We start from the raw sequence: 21,968 nt of genomic DNA on the forward strand, positions 1-21,968 counted from the left end.
TTTTTATCAGTATATGTATTACATATACATGAAAACATAGTTAATTTTCTTTATGTAAAACAAGATTACCATCCTCTTGTATTGATGATGTCAGCCTTTGATCAGTTAAAATATAATTATGAGCATTTTCCTATGATAGTAATAATATTCTGAAGTCACCCACTTTTAATGCACTAATCAGTGTTTTGCTCTTTGTATATATCATAATTAATGAATGCATTATTATTTGACATATACATAATTTAAAACACATCATTATTACCTTTGGTTTCAGATAGAACCTGGCTCTGCCACATTGGGGTGAATTAAAGATATTTAATCTCTGTGCACCTCAGCTAAACATTCAAAAAATAATAAATTCTTGTCAAGTACAAAAGTGAGAGGAAGAGAGAGTAAGTGAAGAAGAGTGTTAGTGAGGGAAATAAGGAAGGAGGGAAGGCACGAAAGGGAGAGAGAGACTGAGAGAGAGAGCGAGAGCCGGCCATCAGGTAGGGCCCGGGTTGGTGTGTGTGTGCAATGGCACTGTGGTCCACACAGCAAAGCAGACTTCTGGCAGTTCTGGACCAAGACATGGTTTACAGGTGACCCGTGAGAGAGGCAAGGACCAGGTCATGGAAGGATTTGAATGCTGTGAGATTCTGTTGTTTTGTTCCAGAAGTAATGGACAATGGTTAATTATTTAATCAGCCATGGTAATTTAAGATTGGCATTTTAAAATACTTCTCTAGAAGTATGGCGTACGTGTAATAGAAGGACAAACCTGAAATATTATCTTTAATTATCTTTTATAGAGAACATATAAAATTACAGCAATTTACACCTTTACCCATGATATCCTTTTTTGTTGCTTTATGATAAACTGGATGACTAAATTCTAAAACCCCTTCTACAACTGGATGGATATAGGTTACTGCAAAAGTGAGAGAAGGCAGTTGAGAAATGCTACTGGGAAGGAATTCAGTGTTTTGTGTAAAAGCTCACATTCTAGTTCTCCTCCTCTTCTCCTCCCCTTGTCCTGCAGAGATAATGTATCATGTCAGCACTGGTCCTGTGCACTCTCTGGTGGTGGGAGTCTCATCCCCGAGGTCTGAGTGGCACTTTCTTCCAGATGCACTTGCTGATGTGTGCAATCCCACACAAAGCTTCTTGTTTTCCAGCTCTTTTAGTTATTTTCTCACCAGTCTTGTAGGCAGGGGAAATCTTGGATTCTCTCCTTCAGACTGAAGCACTTCCTGTAGCTGAGCTATTCTGTCATTTGAAACTGCTTGACATGGGGTTTCCAGGAGCACTTGGGGAGAAGAGTCCAAAACCTCCCAACAGGGATTTTCCAAACTAATGTGTGCTTTCTATGCAATGTATGCAAACTAATGTCTGCCCCTTCAAGGCTCGCCCAAAGCCAAGTTGTAGGAGCCCAAACTTCCCTCTCAGTCCTTCTCTCTTTCTCTCTCTCTCTCTCTGTCTCTTCCTCTCTCTTTCTCCACATTTTGGTCTCAATCCAAAAACTTTTCTTCCTAGGAGATGAGTACTTGCTTTTTTTAAATCACCAGGTGTTCCAGCTTATTTGGTATAAACTCAATGTTTTTAAGCCATTAGACTTCCTATAGATACTCAAAGTTAATAATTTATCTTTTCTAATCTTTAGAAGTATGTTGCTTTCAAGACAAAGTTAGAACTCAAATACAAGAGTTTGATCCATTGTTCTGAGATATCTGGTCTTTTCACTCATTCAACAAATATTGAATTGAGCACCTGCTAAGATCTACGTAATCTTCTAGGTGCAGGAAGTGATGTATTTAAATAAACAACAGAATTTATTTTTGGTGGGTGTGGGGGACAGTAGCAAACAGATCATAATACCAAAATAAAATAAAAATCAGACAAAACAGTATTAGATAATGCCAAGTGATATGGAGGAAAAAAATCAGAGAAGACCACTTGTGATGGGGCCTTATTTTATATATTTATTCTATTACTTTCTACTCATTGTCTTTCAAAATATATATGTCATTAAACCAAGTCATATTTCATAATTAACTTTGGGGTCAAAACTTCTGGGAGATGCCAAGCCTCCTGCCTTGTGCCCACCAGTTTCAGTCTCAGCTGAGACTCCTTTCACTGTAGTCACTCTCTCTACAGAGGGAGAATAACAGCATATTTCACGACCTAGTGGGAGAGGGTTAAATCAGCTGTTTCTTGTGCCATTTTCCTTCTTTTCTGGAAGTCTCTACAAAGTTCCAAGGAATGGAATTCCCAAAATTCCCCAAATTTTGGGAATCCTCTGGAATGCAAGCAAATTGTTGAACATTTTTCTTTCTCTAAAGAGGTCATAGAAGTTTCATTAAATTTGTGAAGAGGTCTATGAATAAAAATAGTTAAAAATATGCGCTGTCTTTGAAGTAAATATCTTTTAAGATAGCAAAATAAATTCTAATTCTATAGTCATGTTTGAGGGTAGATATTTACATAAATTATTTGAAATTCTTTGGCCTGAGCTATTTATTTATTCTTTTTCACATCTTCCCTCCCTCCCTCCTTCCCTTCCTTTCTTTCTTCCATCATTTCATTTTATTATGAGTATGGATTCAAGTATACTTCCTGTTTTTTATTAAGATGTTGTGAGGGGTTCCTAAAAATTCTGAAGTGTAGATTATGTCCTCCTATACTTCCAAGTAGGTGTTAATTTAATTACACATTCTTAGTTTAAATCAACAATCTGTTAAAATATTTGTTATGTTTGGCAACAAATAATTCAAAGTTATATACGAAAAATATGGAATGTTTCCATCACAAGGAACAGATTCATATTGAGCAAATAATTGCATTGGTGGGTAAAATATATGTAACATCCTTCAACATTTGAGTACTTACCATGTACATGTGTTAGGAAAGGCATTGTGGGCACTGGGGAAACAAGATACACTGAAGAGCACAAAGACAGGATTCCTCCTCAAAGAGCTGACATAAGAAGTTTGCAAACTTCTAAAGGAATTTATTATTAAAGTAATTAATAAATTAAAGATACAACATAGGTACATAATCTCCAAGGTTAAGTCATTGTGCTTTTTAGCAACAATAACTGTTTAACATGTTTGACCCCTGGGATAAAACTGGGGAGCATGAACATTGGTTGGTGAAACTATAACAATTCCTGTCACAAACACACCCCAGCACAACACCCCCACAATGGTTGGAGCTTAAATGTAGCCTGGCAAGAAATGTGTCAAAGTTTACTTTGGTAATAAAACTATAATGGCATTATTATGCATATGGAAGAAGGAAAATCTATTTTTATCATGGTCTGGGAGCTACCTTAGCTGTATAAGGCTAACATGGGATCTCCTCCTCAGACTGGTCTGCTCAGTGGTCTTGACAGATGTTGGCATTGGTCAAAGCTGGCCTCATGGACTCCTCATGTCTGTATCCCCAGAGCGCACGGGGTGCTTGAACAGGAACTGCTCTCAGTCAGTCAGTCTAGAACCAATGTTTGTGAAACAGGGGTTTCAAACTAGCAGGCTTAGATGCAGGGTCAGAGGTATGGAATTATGAAGCTTTGTCTGCTGCCTGAGATAATATAAAGGGGCACTTGGAAACAAGACAGTATCTGCTTTTGAGGCTTGTGAGAAGTGCTCTTCCAAGAAATCAAGTAGAGATGAATATATACTTTATGAGATTATCTTTCTCTTTTGGGATAAAAGCCTTAGAGTGGATTTCTTGTATGGGTTTTGCTACGAGGGAGTCAATTTGCTGTTTGATTAACATTGTAAGTTTTTGAAAAGCCCAGGGGCCGAAAGAAAGTACTAGTAGTAATGTAATTGGTGACGGCTGCCTTTAAGTCTTTTAAATGTTTAAGATTCAGGCGGCGATATTTTTGGGCTTTAACTGGATCTCTTATGTTGGTATTGGGCTCTTCATGGTCTGAGGGCTCTCCCTCGGGGTTTTGTTCCTGGTCTGAAATATCTGGATCTTGAGAATCGGGGGCATTTTCATCCTCACTCTCTCCTACGACTTCTGGGGGGGTTTCTGGGCGGCGACCACGGACGAGCGGGCGGCCGCGGGTGACTGGAAAGGCTAAAACTGGGTTCTTAGGTTTCGCATTCTTCGTGGGTTTTTTAGGAAGCGACGAAGCATGCGCAGAATGTAGTGAAGTGAGCTCTGAGTCAAGGGCTTTAATCTCTTTAACGAGCTGAACATGTTCACGCTTTTGTTGTAGTATCTCTTTAAGCGAAGAGACTTCTTTAATTAGAGAAAGTTTTACTTGCCTGATGGGGTCAGTGGAAGAAGATAAGTTATGAAGTACTTCTAGAGTAGGATTTTGAGGTATGGGGGCGCCTTTTGGAAGAGTGGGATTATACGGAGGGGGTCTATAACCTATGTAGGTGGTATTATAAAAGGGTGGCGCTGTAGGGCGCCAGGGGTCTCTTTCAGCCTGGCAAGGGATGGTCTGATTTTCTAGGGGTTCTTCAGTTTGCGATTTAAAGGACGTAAGTGCAGGATAAATATTTGGAATCTTAGGGGGATCAGCCATGTCCTGGGTATCAATTTTATCATGGGTATTTGGAGATTCTGTGTCTGGTTGAGATTCGGGGGATTTGTCAGTATGGGTTATGGGTTCATCAGGAATATCTACGGCTACAGAAGGGCAGGCAGAGGGCGGTCGGGAGTCCTCTCTGAGAGCTTTTTCTCCTGTTTTGATTATAGTTTTAATGTCAGGATCTTGTGAATGAACCTCAAGGACGTCATGAATAAGGTTCCAATATGAAAATGCTGAGACAGGAACTTTTTCAGGGCCAAAGGTCCGATAAAAATCTTGAAGGGCATCACCAACTCTTTTCCACTGTTTGTGATCAATAGTTTTCCCCTCTGTTTTACTTGGTAGTTTGTGTCATTTGCTGTTCTTGTAGAGTGATGTCAATCCCAGTCTAAACCATTCTGCTTTCTTCACAGCCTTAAGATTGATGGTTTAAGTAATCATCTCCATAAGCCAGTGATGTGTTGTAGACTGCAATTATGTCCTTTCATCTCTACAGGACTTCATGCTCAGATACTGACTATTTTGTTCAAGATTACATTAATTTTTCAGCTCCTCATAACACAAATTACTGGTTCTGAAAATATATAATTAACATTGGTCTCTAAGACGTTTAACATTAAAAAATGTCTTTGGGACAAGTTTCAATTTTTCTTATTTGAAGAGAAGTCTAAAAGTGATGTAGAAAATTTAGAATTTCCATTATTTAGAATTAAGATTGTTGCCAAAAATAAATAATTTTTAAATTTTGCTCTATGAGTAGATTTCATTATTATGAACATGTTATATCTAATATATTATTTAAAGCTGAATTTTTCCCCACATGATAAATTAAACCTAATCTTAATAATGGTATAAAACTTAATTTTTTTAAAATAGACATTGTCATTGTTTCTATTATTTTTATGTTCTTAAGCTCTTTTATTGATATAGTTTGTTATGGCTACAAAATAAGTAACTGAAAACAAATTATGCCTAGTATTTTCTACAAGTATGTCCATTTATAATTCAGTTTCCCTAGCATATGCTTGGAAATATAGGAGTAGGCATTCTGCTTCCAAGCAATATTCTACCAAGAAGACATTCTACCATTTTCATATATAAGGAGGCATCCCTTGATTCCTTTCCCATCTAACTGTGGGCATGCCTGGACTTGACTGAGGTTGTGGTCACTAATAGCCTGTAATCTCTACCCTCATTGTCTGTACGCTGCCTGACTCACACATGGTTGCCACACACTTGATAGGAGTATGCAAATCTACATCTGGAGTTGACAAGAAAACAAGAGAGGCATTTGCAAAGCATAGTGAAAGGAAGACATCTTTGCTCAGCATTCTTTAAAATACTCTCATTGTCTTCAAAGGAAACCCAAACTTCTTTTGTATAAATAATTGCCACATATTGAGCTCTAACTCTATGACACTTGTTTTTTTCATTTCATTTTCCAACAAATATATGTGGCTAATATTATTGTTGATGACATTTTACAAAGGAAGGGAATTAGGCGCAGGGTAATTAATCACCTGAGGATATTTAGTAATAGTTACAGCTGAAATTCAAATCTAAGCCTCTCTGACAACAGAGGTTGACCATTACGCATCTACACTGCAGCTCCTTCCCTGAACATCAGCCCATTCCACACTGCAGCCAAGTTGGACAATTCAGACTCTGTAAACTACTATTGGAGAAAGAATGTCAATTCCACAAACAAAGAATGTCAATTCCACAAACATTACTTAGATTCGTAGAACAGGATTTCTGTGATCCATATGTAGTTCACAATCTCAACCTCTACTTTATATCATGCAATACTTATTTACACAGCTGATTTTTTTTCTAAAATACATTATTTAGGCTTTTGCTTTTTCAGACTAAAAAATTATAGTTACAAACCTAGATAATATGTGCTTGAAGACAAGCATCCATATAAAGTGTTGGTACAATTCTCTAACTTTTCTAACAATCCCTAAGAACTAGCAAAAACCATACTTCCAAGAAGTATTCAATATGGATGTTTCAATATATGGTTAATAACATATATTTAGGGGTCTGCTTTTTTTGGTCTAAATATCCAAACTGTCATGATGTTTAGCTGAAGGAACCAGTAGTTTTAGAGGTTTCATTGGCTGATTTCTTATCAGAACAAAAACTATTTAGAAATGATTATAGCAATGTTAGAAAGACATGTTATTTGTACATGACCCTACTGAAATCACAAATTTTCTTTTCTTTTATATTTCAAATAACACAAATCTTGACAGTAAGTCTAATCTTGCAGATGAGTCATTTGATGATTCTTCAACTCCACACATCATATCCATTAAATTTCCTGTTATTTCACATTTATCAGTAAGGCAAAAGGAAGTAAAACTATAAAAAGGAAAAATAAGTCAATAAAATAAATTCTAAGTGAAAATAATCTATTTGTGGTTTGATATAAGATTATACTATACAGAGTTGGCAACGTTTAAGTTTCTCTAGAAAACCAATGAAAAATAATAATTGGTTGTATTTAGTAAAAATTCTGATGAACACTTTGTGTATTATAAGGTCATTTGTCTAAATCTAGTACTCATTTTAATTTAACTTTTCAACTTTGTTCATACGACTGAATACAAAGGAATTTCTTTTTCTGAGGATTTATTTTAGGTCTTGTGAAATGTCACTCATTAGTCTTAAAGTAAATGTTACACTTTAGTGTATAAAATATCATAAATATTTTAAATGAATTTTTAAATATTGTTAATGAAATAAAAAAATATTTCAACACATATATTTTTTCCTTTAGTGTTTGAATATTCCATTTCCTCTGTTCTCCTCAGCCTTAAAACAAATGGAATATAATTTGATTTCATACAGGAAAATAAGCTATAAAAAGTTACTCTGTATATTCTTGGTAGATTTTTACTTAACATTTTATGAAAACACAGGCCTTTCATTTCTCCTCAATGAGAAAATTATTAGATGAAAATTCTTTTTCAAAATATCTACATATGAAATTAGTAATAATTTTGATAGTCATAATTTTTAAAAAGAAACTTTAGTAATTGATATTTGATATGAAGTGAGTTTTGTATATCAACCTAGTATATCATATATATGAATTCACTTTAAATAGATTCTCATAAAATGTCTTTCTTGTTTTTACTTTTCTCACTTTTATTATTTATTTATCATTGCAGATTAAAAAAATCAACAGAAACTTTCCTGTAAACCAGCAGGTAAGATGCAGAAATATTTAAAAAGTCAATATTTAAAATATTTAAAAATTTTTAAATATTTAAAAATATTTAAAAATATAAAATATTTAAAAATCATATATTTTTTTGCTTTTTTATTATAAAAATTAATGCTGGTTGCGTTTAATTTTTGTGGAAATAATTGGTACTATTATGTGCTATTTTCAGTAAGATACATAGTTTATTAGATTTTCTACATATCATGTGATATATCTCTCTCTCCAGTCATGTTAAAAGTAGTTAAGAGAAAACTTAACTAAGCAAACTAAGTCAAAACTATTCTGGACAATATAAACATATTTATTTGAATATAGTATTAATGAACATGGAGAGATACTCATACAAAAAATTTTCCTTTATCTTAACCTTTGGAAGACCAATATTTAATAGCAAAGTTAAGGGGAATTTTCAGAACTGCTTGACGATGAGTCTAAATTAGTGCATGGAAAATAAAAATGATTTCTGATTAATCAAACAAAGAATTTAATTGACTTATTAGACTAATAATTGAGTACAGAATAAAGTAATTACCAGCGTACTTGATGATACTATGGTTTTGGTTCCAGACCACTGCAATAAAGTAAATATTGCAATAAAACAAGTTAAATTAGTTTTTGGTTTCCTAGCATATAAAAGTTGTGTTTACACCATACTGTAGTCTGTTAAGTGTGCAACAATGTATGTCTATAAAAAGAAAAAATACTGTATTGCTAAAAAATGCTAACCATCATTTGAGCTTTCAGAGAGTTGTGATCTCACAGATCACCATAACAAATATAACAAAAAAGCTTGAAATAATTACCAAAATGTGACACAGAAACACAAATGTGCAAATGCTGTTGGAAAAATGGTGCCAATAGACTGTCTTATTTGGTGCAGAGTTGCCACAAACTTTCAGTTTGTAAGAAACACAGTATCTGTGAAGCCCAATTAATGGAAGCATGCCTGCATAGAAAGTAGTAACTAGTTCCACTTGTAGTTTCATCATGGTAAACTTAACTTTTGTATTGTTTACACAAACATAATAAAAATATTATTTTCAATGGAAAAATTAAGCATAAGCTCAGGTTTTGGGTTCATGCAAGTCATCACATAGCAGGAAGCAAAGATACATATTTCTTACTGTTGAATAAACCTCAGCTTGCAACCGTTGAACAAAATCTATGAATCTAAAGTATGTGTTATTAAATGGTACAGCAATCACAAGTGAATTTCAATAGTAAAAATTTTTAATATCCTTCAATTTATGAAAATGAAGTTACCTCATCTGGAGTATGTCTATAAGTGCACCTACGTTACATGTTTATTTTTGAGAATTCAGTGATAACAAATGTAAAGTTCTCAATAAATGCCATATTATTAATAATGTGTGAAGTTTAAACTTGCTTTTGGAATACAGAGTTCATATTTTTGTATAAATTATGTCATTAATGATGCCAGTAGCCTAGACTAGCTTGCAAAACCATGCCTGACTGAGATACTAATAACAACTTTAGAGAGCTCAGCATGTCCACAATATTCCAAATGAAGGCTTTCCTGCCCTAGATACACTCTGCCTCTGACATGCAGGTTCTCATTCCTGGGCCAGGTTGGTGTTTTGGAGGGTGCAGAGTTTGGAGGTGTATGTGTTTGCATGTGAGGACTACTGTATCCTGAGGTCACCAGGGCTCTAGCCCAGAGCTTCTGATTCGCTAGCTCTGTGATGTTGCCTGGGAAACTAGTTCTGTAGCTTCCATTCCATCCCAGGTGATTCTGATGCCGAGAGTTCACAGGTAACATCTTGGGAAACACAGTTTAAAAATTTCAAAGGGCTGAAGTAGAGAAAAAAGATACAAAAATACAAACGAATGTTTCTTCAAGAATGACTCTATTATCTGTTATCACCCTCCCTTGCTCTTTCTAACCTCACATGTGAAGTATTAATAATTACTGTGATTTACATTCCTTGGAGTGTTTTATAACCCTGATACCCCTCAGCTATCCTTCGTTTATGATGACAACTCCATATAACACTTCCTATACATTCCCCCCATGTCTAGTAGTACCCTTGATATTCCTGCATTTTCTAGGTTTCCAACAATACTGAGTGAAGCAAATAAGAATCTGAAAAAGTTTACACCTAGAATAAATAATAATAAAAATTTCATATTGCAACACACACTTACATATAATAATATATATAGAGAAGCATTAGTATAGAGGTTTTTATTTGCTAGTCTCTTAGTGTTAATTTACTGATATTTAATTTCAAATCTCTTAGCAGCTCACAATTTTGAAGTCATAATGAATTCTTCTTGGCACTTTAAAAACTGAAAGCAAGAGCTAATAGATCATTCAGATAGGACTTTACCTTGGACTAAACCATGTTGTGCTGCTTTCATCTCAGATTTCTTCCTAACTTAATTTTCATGTAGAATTCTCTGAAGCTGAGATTAGATGTACATTTATATCCGTATGCATTATGCTTTCAATTAAATAATTCAGGCATATCTTAAAATAGTCAAGTGTTACACAATGAAAATCAAACCCCCTCATATTCCTGATGCTCTAGGTCTCAAAAAAAGAAGAAAAAAAAAGACATCATCCAAAATACATTGGAAAAGAAGTCTCCTTTTGGTGGGGCTTGGTTTTGAAAGAGTGGTACCCATGTATGCATACCCCAGAGAAATTAAAATAAAAAAAGAAACATGAAGGGGTCTGAGACTGGAGAAAGTCACTACTTTCCAGCAAAAGCCAGTGCTACAAATCAGCTTCTTTCGGACACTCCTACAGTACAGAATGCATGAGACTTTCAGTAAAACCACCCTCACTGACAAAGAGATTTGAATCTGAATTATAAACCATTGAGGAAATAAACCATACTAAGGGAAACCATAGTCCAGAGATTAAAGAGGAAACCACAATTATTTTTAATTGTCATTTTTAAAAAAATCAAAGAATGGAAATTGTAAGTCAAAGACAGGACATGGTCTTAAAAACTGTGGATCTGCAAAAGAGCCAAATAGAAGTTCAAAAATGAAAAAAAAATGAGTGTATTTAAAATTAAAACAAATTGAATAATAGAATGAAGATGAAGATAATATATGTAATTGGAAGTATTATATCTGAGAATATCATCATAATTAACACACAGAGAAAAGGGTGAAAATATAAAAGATAATATAAGACATGAAGTAATTTAGAATGAGAAGCTCAAAAAATTATTCTGCAGAAAGCCCAGAGGAAATGTCTGAGAAGTGGTTATGAAGAAAGAAGAAGGCGAAGAGTTTCTATGAGTTTTCAGATTAAAGAACCGAATTTAACTCTGAGCAGGATGAACAGAAACAAATCCACACCATCAAAGGACCTGAAACAACCTAGATATCCAATCAGGATGACACTGCAGCCAGTCATTAAAAGGATGAGCTAGCTCTATTGATGCCGGCGTAGAAGATAATCGAAGAAAGCTTATTAAGTGGCCATAGCAAAGTGAAGAACAGGAAATAAAGTAAGGTAGTATTTTGCAACAACAGGTTTGGAATGATTCATACACATATTCTTGTGCAGAAATGAAAAAAAAATCTCAAGAAAATGCCCAAGAATCTGGTAAAGGTGTTTGTGGGGGAAAGTATTGCAGCCCAGTCTCCTTTCCACTTGAGAATTTCAGGCCCACGTCTATATGCTCAATTTCTATGCCTTTCTCTGTAAAGTCTTTCATTTCAGCTTCTACTCACTCTTTTAAGTTCCCTAACTGGTGCATGTTTTCTTTTGAGATCAGATTTGTGTTAACTCTCTTGTTACTCCTATTACATCTTATTTTGCATTTCTATAGATTGGAATCAGCTCCCTCTACCCTATTTATTAGAGGTCCTCTGGCTTTTGGTCTTTTCTATTGGATAGCTGGAGAAATTTATATGCTCTCCATTTAAGACGAACTTTTAATATTATGTGTGATGTTGAACATCTTCAAACGACTTTGGCATATACTTTTATATATACATCTCCATATTTTGAACATGTTCCTATATTTTTCCTATTGTTTCCTTATTTATTTGTAAGCCCTGCATACTCATCACTTGAAGGAATTTTACCCTTAGTGTTTCAAAGTAGCCTAAATTAGCAATTTCTTATGGCTCATAGGATTTGTGTTATGCTTAGAAAGATTTTATCATCTCAAGGTTAATAAAAGAAAAAAAACTCCGTTGTTTATTTCTAGTAAAGCAATGTTTTTGATTTTGCATTAAACAGTGGGCTGCCATAGGCCCTTAGGCATCTGTCTTACTTAGGCAGCACAATGTGTGTTATTCTCTATTAACCCATCCTCCCTCAACCAGCCCAGACCTGACTATAAATTCCTGAAGGTAAATATATTAGTCCTTCTAGTTTCCTTAGTTCCTTTTACAGTGCTTTACATATCATGATTTTTTAGAGGTCTCCATGTAAAAGTGTTTGAAATACATTTAAATAAGAAATATGGTTAAAAAAACTAAAACTTGATCAAATTTAAAACTTCCACTTTCCAGAAGAGACTCTTAAGGAAAGAAAAATACAGGGCACAGATTAAGATAAAATATTTGCAAATTATATGTCTAATAAAGGACTTGCATCTAGAATATGTTTTTTAAAAACTGAAAACTGAATATTTAGAAAATAAACAATGCCATAAAAAGAAAATGTGCCAAGATTTGGGCACTTCACCAAAGAAGTACATGAATGTCAAATAATCACATGAAATAATATTCAGACTCATTAGCCATTAAGAGCATACAAGCTAAAACATAATGAAATACCACTACACATTCACTATAATGGCTAATTATTACTATTCATACTAAATATTGGCAAGGAAGAACTGGAGCTTATGTACACTGCTGGTGGGGATATAAAATGGCCCACCACTTTGGAAGACAGTCTGGCAGTTATTAAAAAGTTAAATCTATACTTAACTATGTGATCCTGCCATTCCACTCCCAGGAAATGAAAGCATTATGTCCATACAAAGACTTATTCATGAATGTCCTTAGCAACCAGTGCTAAAAAGGCAAAGCCCAAGTCCCCATGGACTGTCTGCCAGCAAAAGCAGCCCCTTCAACTGCAGCAGTGGCCACACAAAGACATCTCACGACTTACTCTCAATCCCTTCTCCAGGCCCTGAATGATATTTAGATCCTTGCACATTTCAATTCAAGAAGGACAAAATCCAGCCTGAAGGGCAGCGGTCTGCCCACCAGAAGTTGCTGAACCACAGCCCATCCCACCCTCCTCCACCCTAACTGTCACCAGTCTGCTTTCCAGTCCTGCAGATGGGGTTGCATTCCTCAGAATTTTATTTAAATGAGATCATACAGTACATATAATTTTTTTTTGTCTTCCACATAGCATAATTAGTTTTGTCCACATTACTGCATGCATCAGTTCTTCATTCTGTTTTATCGAGCATCTTTACGTGCTCTTATCTGCCATCTGTAATATTCTTTTGTAAAGTGCCTGTTCAAGTGTTGCCCAAAAGCAGAAATTCTTAATTATGGTCCAGTCCAATTTGTCATATGTTAACAGATGATGTTTTTGACATATATTTAACAAATCTTTGCCTAATCCAGAGTAGAAAATTTCAACTACTTTACTCCTAGATTTTTTATAATATTGTTTCATATTATATATTTGTAATCCATTTGGAGTTAATGCTTGTTTTAAGAGTGAAGTATAGATGAGAGATATTTTTAAACCAATATCCAATTGTTCAGCACCATTTGTTGAAATCACTGTTCCTTATCCACCAAACTGTTTCATGTCTTTATTAAAAAATAAATTGATCATATATGTGTGGATCAATTTCTGAATATTCAGTTGTGTTGAACTGGTTTATTTATATATTTTGACATTAATAACCCACTGTCTTAATTATTGTGGCTTTAGAATGTCATGCAATCAATAGTGTAAATCCCCTAGCATGTAAGTCTTATCAAAGTTGTTTTGGCTACTCTCTGTGCTATTTCTAGATGAAAATAAAATCAACCTGCCAATGTTTATATATTTTTAAGGGTATTTGGACTTTTATTGGGATTGAATCTGTAACTAAATTTGGGAAAAGTTGACTTATTATCAGTATTGAGTCTTGAGGCCCATGAACATTTCTCCATATTTCTAGGTCTTCTTAAATTTCTTTCAGAAATACTTCTTAGTGTTCAGTGTACAGATGTTGTGTATTTTTTAATCCGTTTTTTCCCTAAGTAGTTTAAAATTTTCTGCTGACATAAGAATGGTATTATTGCTTAAATTCAAATTTCCAATTTTTCTTTGCTACTGTAGAGAGATGCAAATGATTTATATTGATTTTGTGTTTTGTAGCCTTGCAACATCATTTCTAGTTTCTAGGATCTGTAGATAATCATGTTGTCTGATAATCAGAGTCTGTATATGAATTAATATAGTTTTAATTCTACTTTTCCATATGGATATATTTATTTTTATAGGTTTATGGCACTGCAAGATCCTCCAGTACAATGCAGAATGTATGTAGTGAGAGTGGACATTCATAATTTGTTTCTACTCTTAAGGAGAGAGCTTCAAATATTTGAATATTAAGTATGATATTAGCTAGATATTTTTCATAGAAGCCCTTTGTCATGTTGAAGAAACCATGTTATTAGTACCAATTTGTTGAGAGGTTTTTATCAGGACTGAATGCTGGATTTTGTCAAATACCTCTCATCCTATTAATATGATGTATTTATTATATTAGTTTATTTTCAGAAGTTAAACCAACTTTGCATTTTGGGGATATACCCCACTTGACCAAAATGGCTTAACATTTTTATGTATTATTAGATACAATTTTCTAAAATATTAAAAAAATTTGCATCTATTTTTCTGAGCTATATTGGTTTGTAGTTTTTTTTTAATGTCTTTATATGAAAGCAAATCATTATTGAGTTCTTATTTTACCCATAGGTATTTGGAAAAGTTATTCACTTTCTAAATATTTAGGGATTTATATGGTCATGTATCAAAGTAATAATAGCATTAAATAATTAATTGGGGAATATGCTCTCTTCTTAAATTTTTGGAATAGTGGTGTGTAACATTGGTATTATTCTTTAAATATTTCACAAAATTCTCTGAGTCAAGCTATCCAGACCTGTTGTTTTATTTATGTGTGGGTTTCCAAATAAAATTTACATTCTATAGAAAGAATCAGGCTCTTAATGTTATTTATTTGTTTTTGAGTAAGATTGATAGTTTGTGTCTAGATTAGAAATACATTAATTTCATTTTACTTACCTAAGTTGTTGGCATAAATTTATTCATAATACTCTCCCCTGTCTCTCTGATGTCCTTTTTTGCTTTCATCATTTTTGCTATCTTTGTTTTCTCTTTTTTTATGTGTTAGTCTAGGTAAAGGCTTATTAATTTTGTTGATTTTTCAAAGAAGCAGCTTTTGATTTCATATTCTTCTCTATTGCTTTTCTGTTTCCTATTTTGATATTTATTATTTTCTTCCTTCTTTTGTCTGTAAGTTTAATTTACTCTTGTTTTTGTCTCTCCTTGATTGGCTGTTATGAACCTAAATCTTTCTTCCTCTCTAGTTTTTGTTTTAAAAGCTGTAAATACTTCTCAAATGCTGCTTAAATGCTTCTCATCAAGTTTGATATTTTGTGATATTCCTCTACAATCCATTCATCATGTTCTTTCATTTTTTTATATTATTTATTTTGTTACTCATGGCTATTTAGAAAAGTGATATTGTTTAATTTTCAAATGTTTATGGATCTTCCCTATTTCTGTTTTTCTTTTCTACTTTAATATTAATTTAGTCAAAGAATATTTTCACACGATTCCAGATCTTTAAATTTCATTGAGGTTTATGTTATGGTTTATCCTGGAACATATCACATGTGAGTTTATAAAGAATATGGATGTACTCTGTTCTTTTGGGGTAGACAATGTTTTTCAAGTCTCAGTTATATCAAATTCATTGATAGTCCTGTTTAGAACTTCTTTATTTCCATAGACTTATAATTGTTATATTAATTATTATGATAATACCTAAATCTCTGTCATTAAAAAAATAGTTTCTTTTAGTTCTGTTATTTGCTTCATTATATTTCAGCCTTCTTTTGTTAGGTACATATACATTTATAACTGTTACATATTCATAAGATACGGACATTTTTATCAGCATGAAATGTCCGTTTTTTTCTTTTTAACATTTCTTGGCTTAAAGTCTACTTTCTCTAATTTTAATATTGCTACTCCAGCTCTCTTATGGTTCCTATATCCAGTCTGACAATATCTACATTTGATTAAAGTCTTCCACACAATCACATTTAAAATATGTATTGACGTGCTTGGATGTACATCTGACACTTTGCTGCTGCTTTTGTAGGTGGTTCATGTCTTTTTATTCTGTTTCTTTTTATTGCCTTACTTAAGTTAATCAAGTATTTTTTTGTACTATTTTAACTCCTATGTTGATTTTTTTTAACTGTATGCTTTTATTTTTATTTTTATTTTTTAAGAATTTGCTCTTGGGATTGAATTATGCATCTTTAACACAATTCTCTTCAATTATTTTTTTTTTGAGAGGGCATCTCTCATATTTATTGATCATATGGTTGTTAACAACAATAAAATTCTGTATAGGGGATTCAATGCACAATCATTAATCAACCCCAAGCCTAATTCTCAACAGTCTCCAATCTTCTGAAGCATAACAAACAAGTTCTTACATGGTGAACAAGTTCTTACATAGTTAATAAGTTATTACATGGTGAACAGTGCAAGGGCAGTCATCACAGAAACTTTCGGTTTTGATCACGCATCAGGAACTATAAACAATCAAGTCAAATATGATTATTCGTTTGATTTTTATGCTTGATTTAAATGTGAATCCCACATTTCTCCCTTATAATTATTATTATTTTTTTTAATAAAATGCTAAAATGGTAGGTAGATTCATGATAAAAGGTAGAAAACATAATTTAGTGCTGAAAGAGGGCAAATGTAGATGATCAGGTCTGTGCCTATACACTAAGTATTAATCCAAGCTAGAAAAGGGCAACAAAACATCCACGGATGCAGAACATTTCTCTCAAAACAGGGGTGTGAGGTTCTAAGCCTCCCGTCTTTTGATCCCCAATTTCTCTCCTGATGACCCCCCTGCGACTGTGCCTGTCTTAGGTTGTTCCTCCCTTGAGGAATCTTACCCGTCTCTGGCTAACCAGTCATCTTCCGGGGCCATACAGGGAAATGTAAAGTTGGTAAGTGAGAGAGAAGCCTTATTGTTTGAAAAGGTTAGCTTTTTACTTCTTTGCATATTTATGCCCTGTGGCTTCTATGCCCAGCATTTGTCTTGAGGTATCTTTACCACTTGGAAGAATTATGATACTCAGTAATTTTCTATATGAGGCACGAATTCTAATAAGGGTTGTAATGAGGAAGGAAGAAGAAAAGCTATAGAAGTAGCAGATGGAAGAAAACATGGGAAGATTGATTATTTCTTTGACATATCTTCTTGTAGTGTAAAATAAGCATGTATAGGTTTTAAACTACTTATTAAATTGCGTACACACATTAACATAATAGGAATACAGCTACATAACCAAAGCAGACCTACAATTACCAGCCATCTCCAATGAAACCAAGAAAACTAGTTAGTTAACCTAGGCATTTGTGAAAACTTATCAATGATATGATGGATATTGTCTAACTGAATTTGAATAGTTTGAGAAAAATCAGACAAATTAAAACAACACATTCCTAGGAACTGTTCACATCCCATATGTTCTTTTAACAGTAGATTGTCTATAGTCATAAGATTTTGGAGCGCTACAACTTGCACTTCTCCTAATTCTTGGTTGAGTTCTGACAGTATAGATCCAGTCAAATTTGTTGTTTTACTGTATGCACAGACCAGCTTAGATATCTCCTTCTTCATTCCAATGGCAAGTCCAGGAACCAGTGAGATGAATGCAGCCACAACTGCAATAGTGCCAGGATCCTTGTTGAAGTTTTTTGATGATCATCTTCTGGAATGACTCTTCCAGAGAATGTTGATGTTGGAAGTTCTTCATATCGTATCTTAATTCATTTTCTGGGTAGCCAAATTAGGCTTTGATCCACTGTATAAACACAAACAAACCCTTTGCCCACATTTTGATATGCCCTTTATACCATTGTGAAGAACTTATTGGAGATCACCACACAGGAACTGCTTTTTTTTTTTTTAAGAGAAAGGAATATTATCAGAAAAATATACTTCCATAGCTGATCATCTGACACCCTTTAAATGATCAAAATTAATGATATTTAAAGCATGCATTAATCAGTGACTTGCAGTTAGTTTTATCCTATCAGGGAGTAACTCCCCATTCCTTACTTTTTCTTTTTGTTATCATTAATCTACAATTACATGAAGAATATTATGTTTACTAGGCTCTCCCCCATACCAGGTCCCCCCACAAAACCCTTTACAGTCACTGTCCATCAGCATAGCAAAATGTTGTAGAATCACTACTTGTCTTCTCTCTGTTGCAGAGCCCTCCCTTTTCTTCCACCCCCATTATGCATGCTAATCATAACACCCCCTTTCTTCTTCCCCCCTCTTATCCCTCCCTACCCACCCATCCTCCCCAGTCCCTTTCCCTTTGATACCTGTTAGTCAATTCTTGGGTTCTGTGATTCCGCTGCTGTGTTGTTCCTACAGTTTTTCCTTTGTTCTTATACTACACAGATGAGTGAAATCATTTGGTATTTCTCTTTCTCCGCTTGGCTTATTTCACTGAGCATAATACCCCATAGCTCCGTCCATGTTGTTGCAAATGGTAGGATTGTTTTCTTCTTATGGCTGAATAATATTCCATTGTGTATATGTACCACATCTTCTTTATCCATTCATCTACCGATGGACATTTAGGTTGCTTCCAATTCTTGGCTACTGTAAATAGGACTGCGATAAACATAGGGGTGCATCTGTCTTTCTCAAACTTGATTGCTGCATTCTTAAGGTAAATTCTTAGGAGGGGAATTCCTGGGTCAAATGGTAGGTCTGTTTTGAGCATTTTGATGCACCTCCATACTGCTTTCCACAATGGTTGAACTAATTTACATTCCCACCAGCAGTGTAGGAGGGTTCCCCTTTCTCCACAGCCTTGCCAACATTTGTTGTTGTTTGTCTTTTGGATGACAGCTATCCTTACTGGTGTGAGGTGATAACTCATTGTAGTTTTAATTTGCATTTCTCTGATAATTAGCGATGTGGAGCATCTTTTCGTGTGTCTGTTGGCCATCTGTATTTCTTTTTTAGGGAACTGTCTGTTCAGTTCCTCTGCCAATTTTTTAATTGGGTTATTTGTTTTTTGTTTGTTGAGGCGTGTGAGCTCTTTATATATTCTGGGCATCAAGCCTTTATCGGATCTGTCATTTTCAAATATATTCTCCCATACTGTAGGGTTCCTTTTTGTTCTTTTGATGGTGTCCTTCGCTGTACAGAAGCTTTTCAGCTTAATGTAGTCCCACTTGCTCATTTTTGCTGTTGTTTTCCTTGCCCGGGGAGATATGTTCAAGAAGAGGTCACTCATGTTTATGTCTAAGCGGTTTTTGCCTATGTTTTTTTCCAAGAGTTTAATGGTTTCATGACTTACATTAGGATCTTTGATCCATTTTGAGTTTACCTTTGTATATGGGGTTAGACAATGGTCCAGTTTCATTCTCCTACATGTAGCTGTCCAGTTTTGCCAGCACCATCTGTTGAAGAGACTGTCATTTTGCCATTGTGTGTCCATGGCTCCTTTATCAAATATTAATTGACCATATATGTTTGGGTTAATTTCTGGAGTCTCTAAACTGTTCCACTGATCTGTGGCTCTGTTCTTGTGCCAGTACCAAATTGTCTTGATTACTATGGCTTTGTAGTAGAGCTTGAAGTTGGGGAGTGAGATCCCCCCTACTTTATTCTTCTTTTTCAAGATTGCTTTGGCTATTCAGGGTCTTCGGTGTTTCCATATGAATTTTTGAATTATTTGTTCCAGTTTATTGAAGAATGTTGCTGGTAATTTGAGATGGATTGCATCAAATCTGTATATTGCTTTGGGCAGGATGGCCATTTTGATGATATTAATTCTTCCTAGCCATGAGCATGGGATGAGTTTCCATTTATTATTCTCCCTTTTAATTTCTCTTAAGAGTGATTTGTACTTTTCAGAGTATAAGTCTTTCACTTCTTTGGTTAGGTTTACTTCTAGGTATTTTATTCTTTTTGATGCAATGGTGAATGGAATTGTTTTCCTGATTTCTCTTTCTATTTGCTCATTGTTAGTGTATAGGAAAGCCACATATTTCTGTGTGTTAATTTTGTATCCTGCAACTTGGCTGTATTCTGATATCAGTTCTAGTAGTTTTGGAGTGGAGTCTTTAGGGTTTTTTATGTACAATATCATGTCATCTGCAAATAGTGTCAGTTTAACGTCTTTACCAATCTGGATTCCTTGTATTTCTTTGTTTTGTCTAATTACTAGGATCTCCAGTACTATGTGAAATAACAGTGGGGAGGGTGGGCATCCCTGTCTTGTTCCTGATCTCAGAGGAAAAGCTTTTAGCTTCTCGCTATTCAGTATGATGTTGGCTGTGGGTTTGCCATATATAACCTTTATTATGTTGAGGTACTAGCCCTCTATACCCATTTTGCTGAGAGTTTTTATCATGACGGGATGTTGAATTTTGTCAAATGCTTTTTCAGCATCTATGGAGATGATCATGTGGTTTTTGTCCTTTTTGTTGATGAGGTGGATGATGTTGATGGATATTCGAATGTTGTACCATCCTTGCATCACTGGGATGAATACCATTTGGTCACGGTGTATGATTCTTGCGATATATTTTTGAATAACGTTTGCTAATATTTTATTGAGTATTTTTGCATCTACATTCATCAGGGATATTGGTCTGTAATTTTCTTTTTTGGTGGGGTCTTTGCCTGGTTTTGGTATTAGGATAATGTTGGCTTCGTAGAATGAGTTTGGGAGTATTCCCTCCTCTTCTATTTTTTGGAAAACTTTAAGGAGAATGGGTATTATGTCTTCTCTGTGTGTCTGATAAAATTCCGAGGTAAATCTGTCCGGCCCTGGGGTTTTGTTCTTGGGTAGTTTTTTGATTATCGTTTCTATTTCTTTGCTCGTAATTGGTTTGTTTAACTTTTGTGTGTCTTCCTTGTTCAGTCTTGAGAGGTTGTATTTTTCTAGGAAGTTGTCAATTTCTTCTGGGTTTTCCAGCTTGTTGGCATATAGGTTTTCACAGTAGTCTTTAATAATTTTTTGTATTTCTGTGGAGTCTGTCGTGATTATTCCATTCTCATTTCTGATGCTGTCGATTTGTGTTGATTCTCTTTTTCTCTTAATAAGTTTGGCTAGAGGCTTATCTATATTGTTTATTTTCTCAATGAACCAGCTCTTGGTTTCATTGATTTTTGCTATTGTTTTATTCTTCTCAATTTTGTTTATTTCTTCTCTGATCTTTATTATTTCCCTCCTTTTGCTGACTTTAGGCCTCATTTGTTCTTCTTTTTCCAGTTTCGATAATTGTGATGTTAGACTATTCATTTCGGATTTTTCTTCCTTTTTCAAGTGTGCCTGGATCACTACATACTTTCCTCTTAAGACTGCTTTCGCTGCTTCCCACTGAACTTGAGGCTTTGTGTTGTTTTTGTCATTTGTTTCTATATATTCCTTGATCTCTATTTGGATTTGTTCATTGATCCATTGATTATTTAGAAGCATGTTGTTAAGCCTCCATGTGTTTGTGAGCCTTTTTGTTTTCTTTGTAGAATTTATTTCTACTTTTATACCTTTGTGATCTGAAAAATTGGTTGGTAGAATTTCAATATTTTGGAATTTACTGAGGCTCTTTTTGTGAGCTAGTATGTGGTCTATTCAGGAGAATGTTCCATGTGCACTTGAGAGGAATGTATATCCTGTTGCTTTTGAATGTAGAGTTCTATAGATGTCTGTTAGGTCCATCTGTTCTAGTGTGTTGTTCAATGCCTGTGTGTCCTTACTTATTTTCTGCCAGGTGGATCTATCCTTTACGGAGAGTGGTGTGTTGAAGTCTCCTAACATGAATGCATTGCAGTCTGTTTCCCTCTTTAGTTCTGTTAGTATTTGTTTCACAAATGCTGGTGCTCCTGTGTTGGGTGCATATATATTTAGAATGGTTATATCCTCTTTTTG

The 21,968-nt window shown here is 34.4% G+C and overlaps 1 protein-coding gene across 1 annotated transcript in view; it reads left to right on the forward strand.

Annotated features, from left to right (window-relative positions):
- SNTG1 (syntrophin gamma 1) overlaps window positions 1-21,968 on the forward strand; it is an 832,887-nt gene that overhangs the window by 648,156 nt on the left and 162,763 nt on the right. The window contains exon 13 of the mRNA XM_073229494.1: window positions 7,711-7,749. Coding sequence (XP_073085595.1) covers window positions 7,711-7,749 — 39 coding nt within the window. The remainder of the gene's footprint in view (window positions 1-7,710; window positions 7,750-21,968) is intronic.

Source organism: Manis javanica, chromosome 2 (assembly GCF_040802235.1).
Source record: "Manis javanica isolate MJ-LG chromosome 2, MJ_LKY, whole genome shotgun sequence".
NCBI classification, from domain to species: Eukaryota; Metazoa; Chordata; class Mammalia; order Pholidota; family Manidae; genus Manis; species Manis javanica.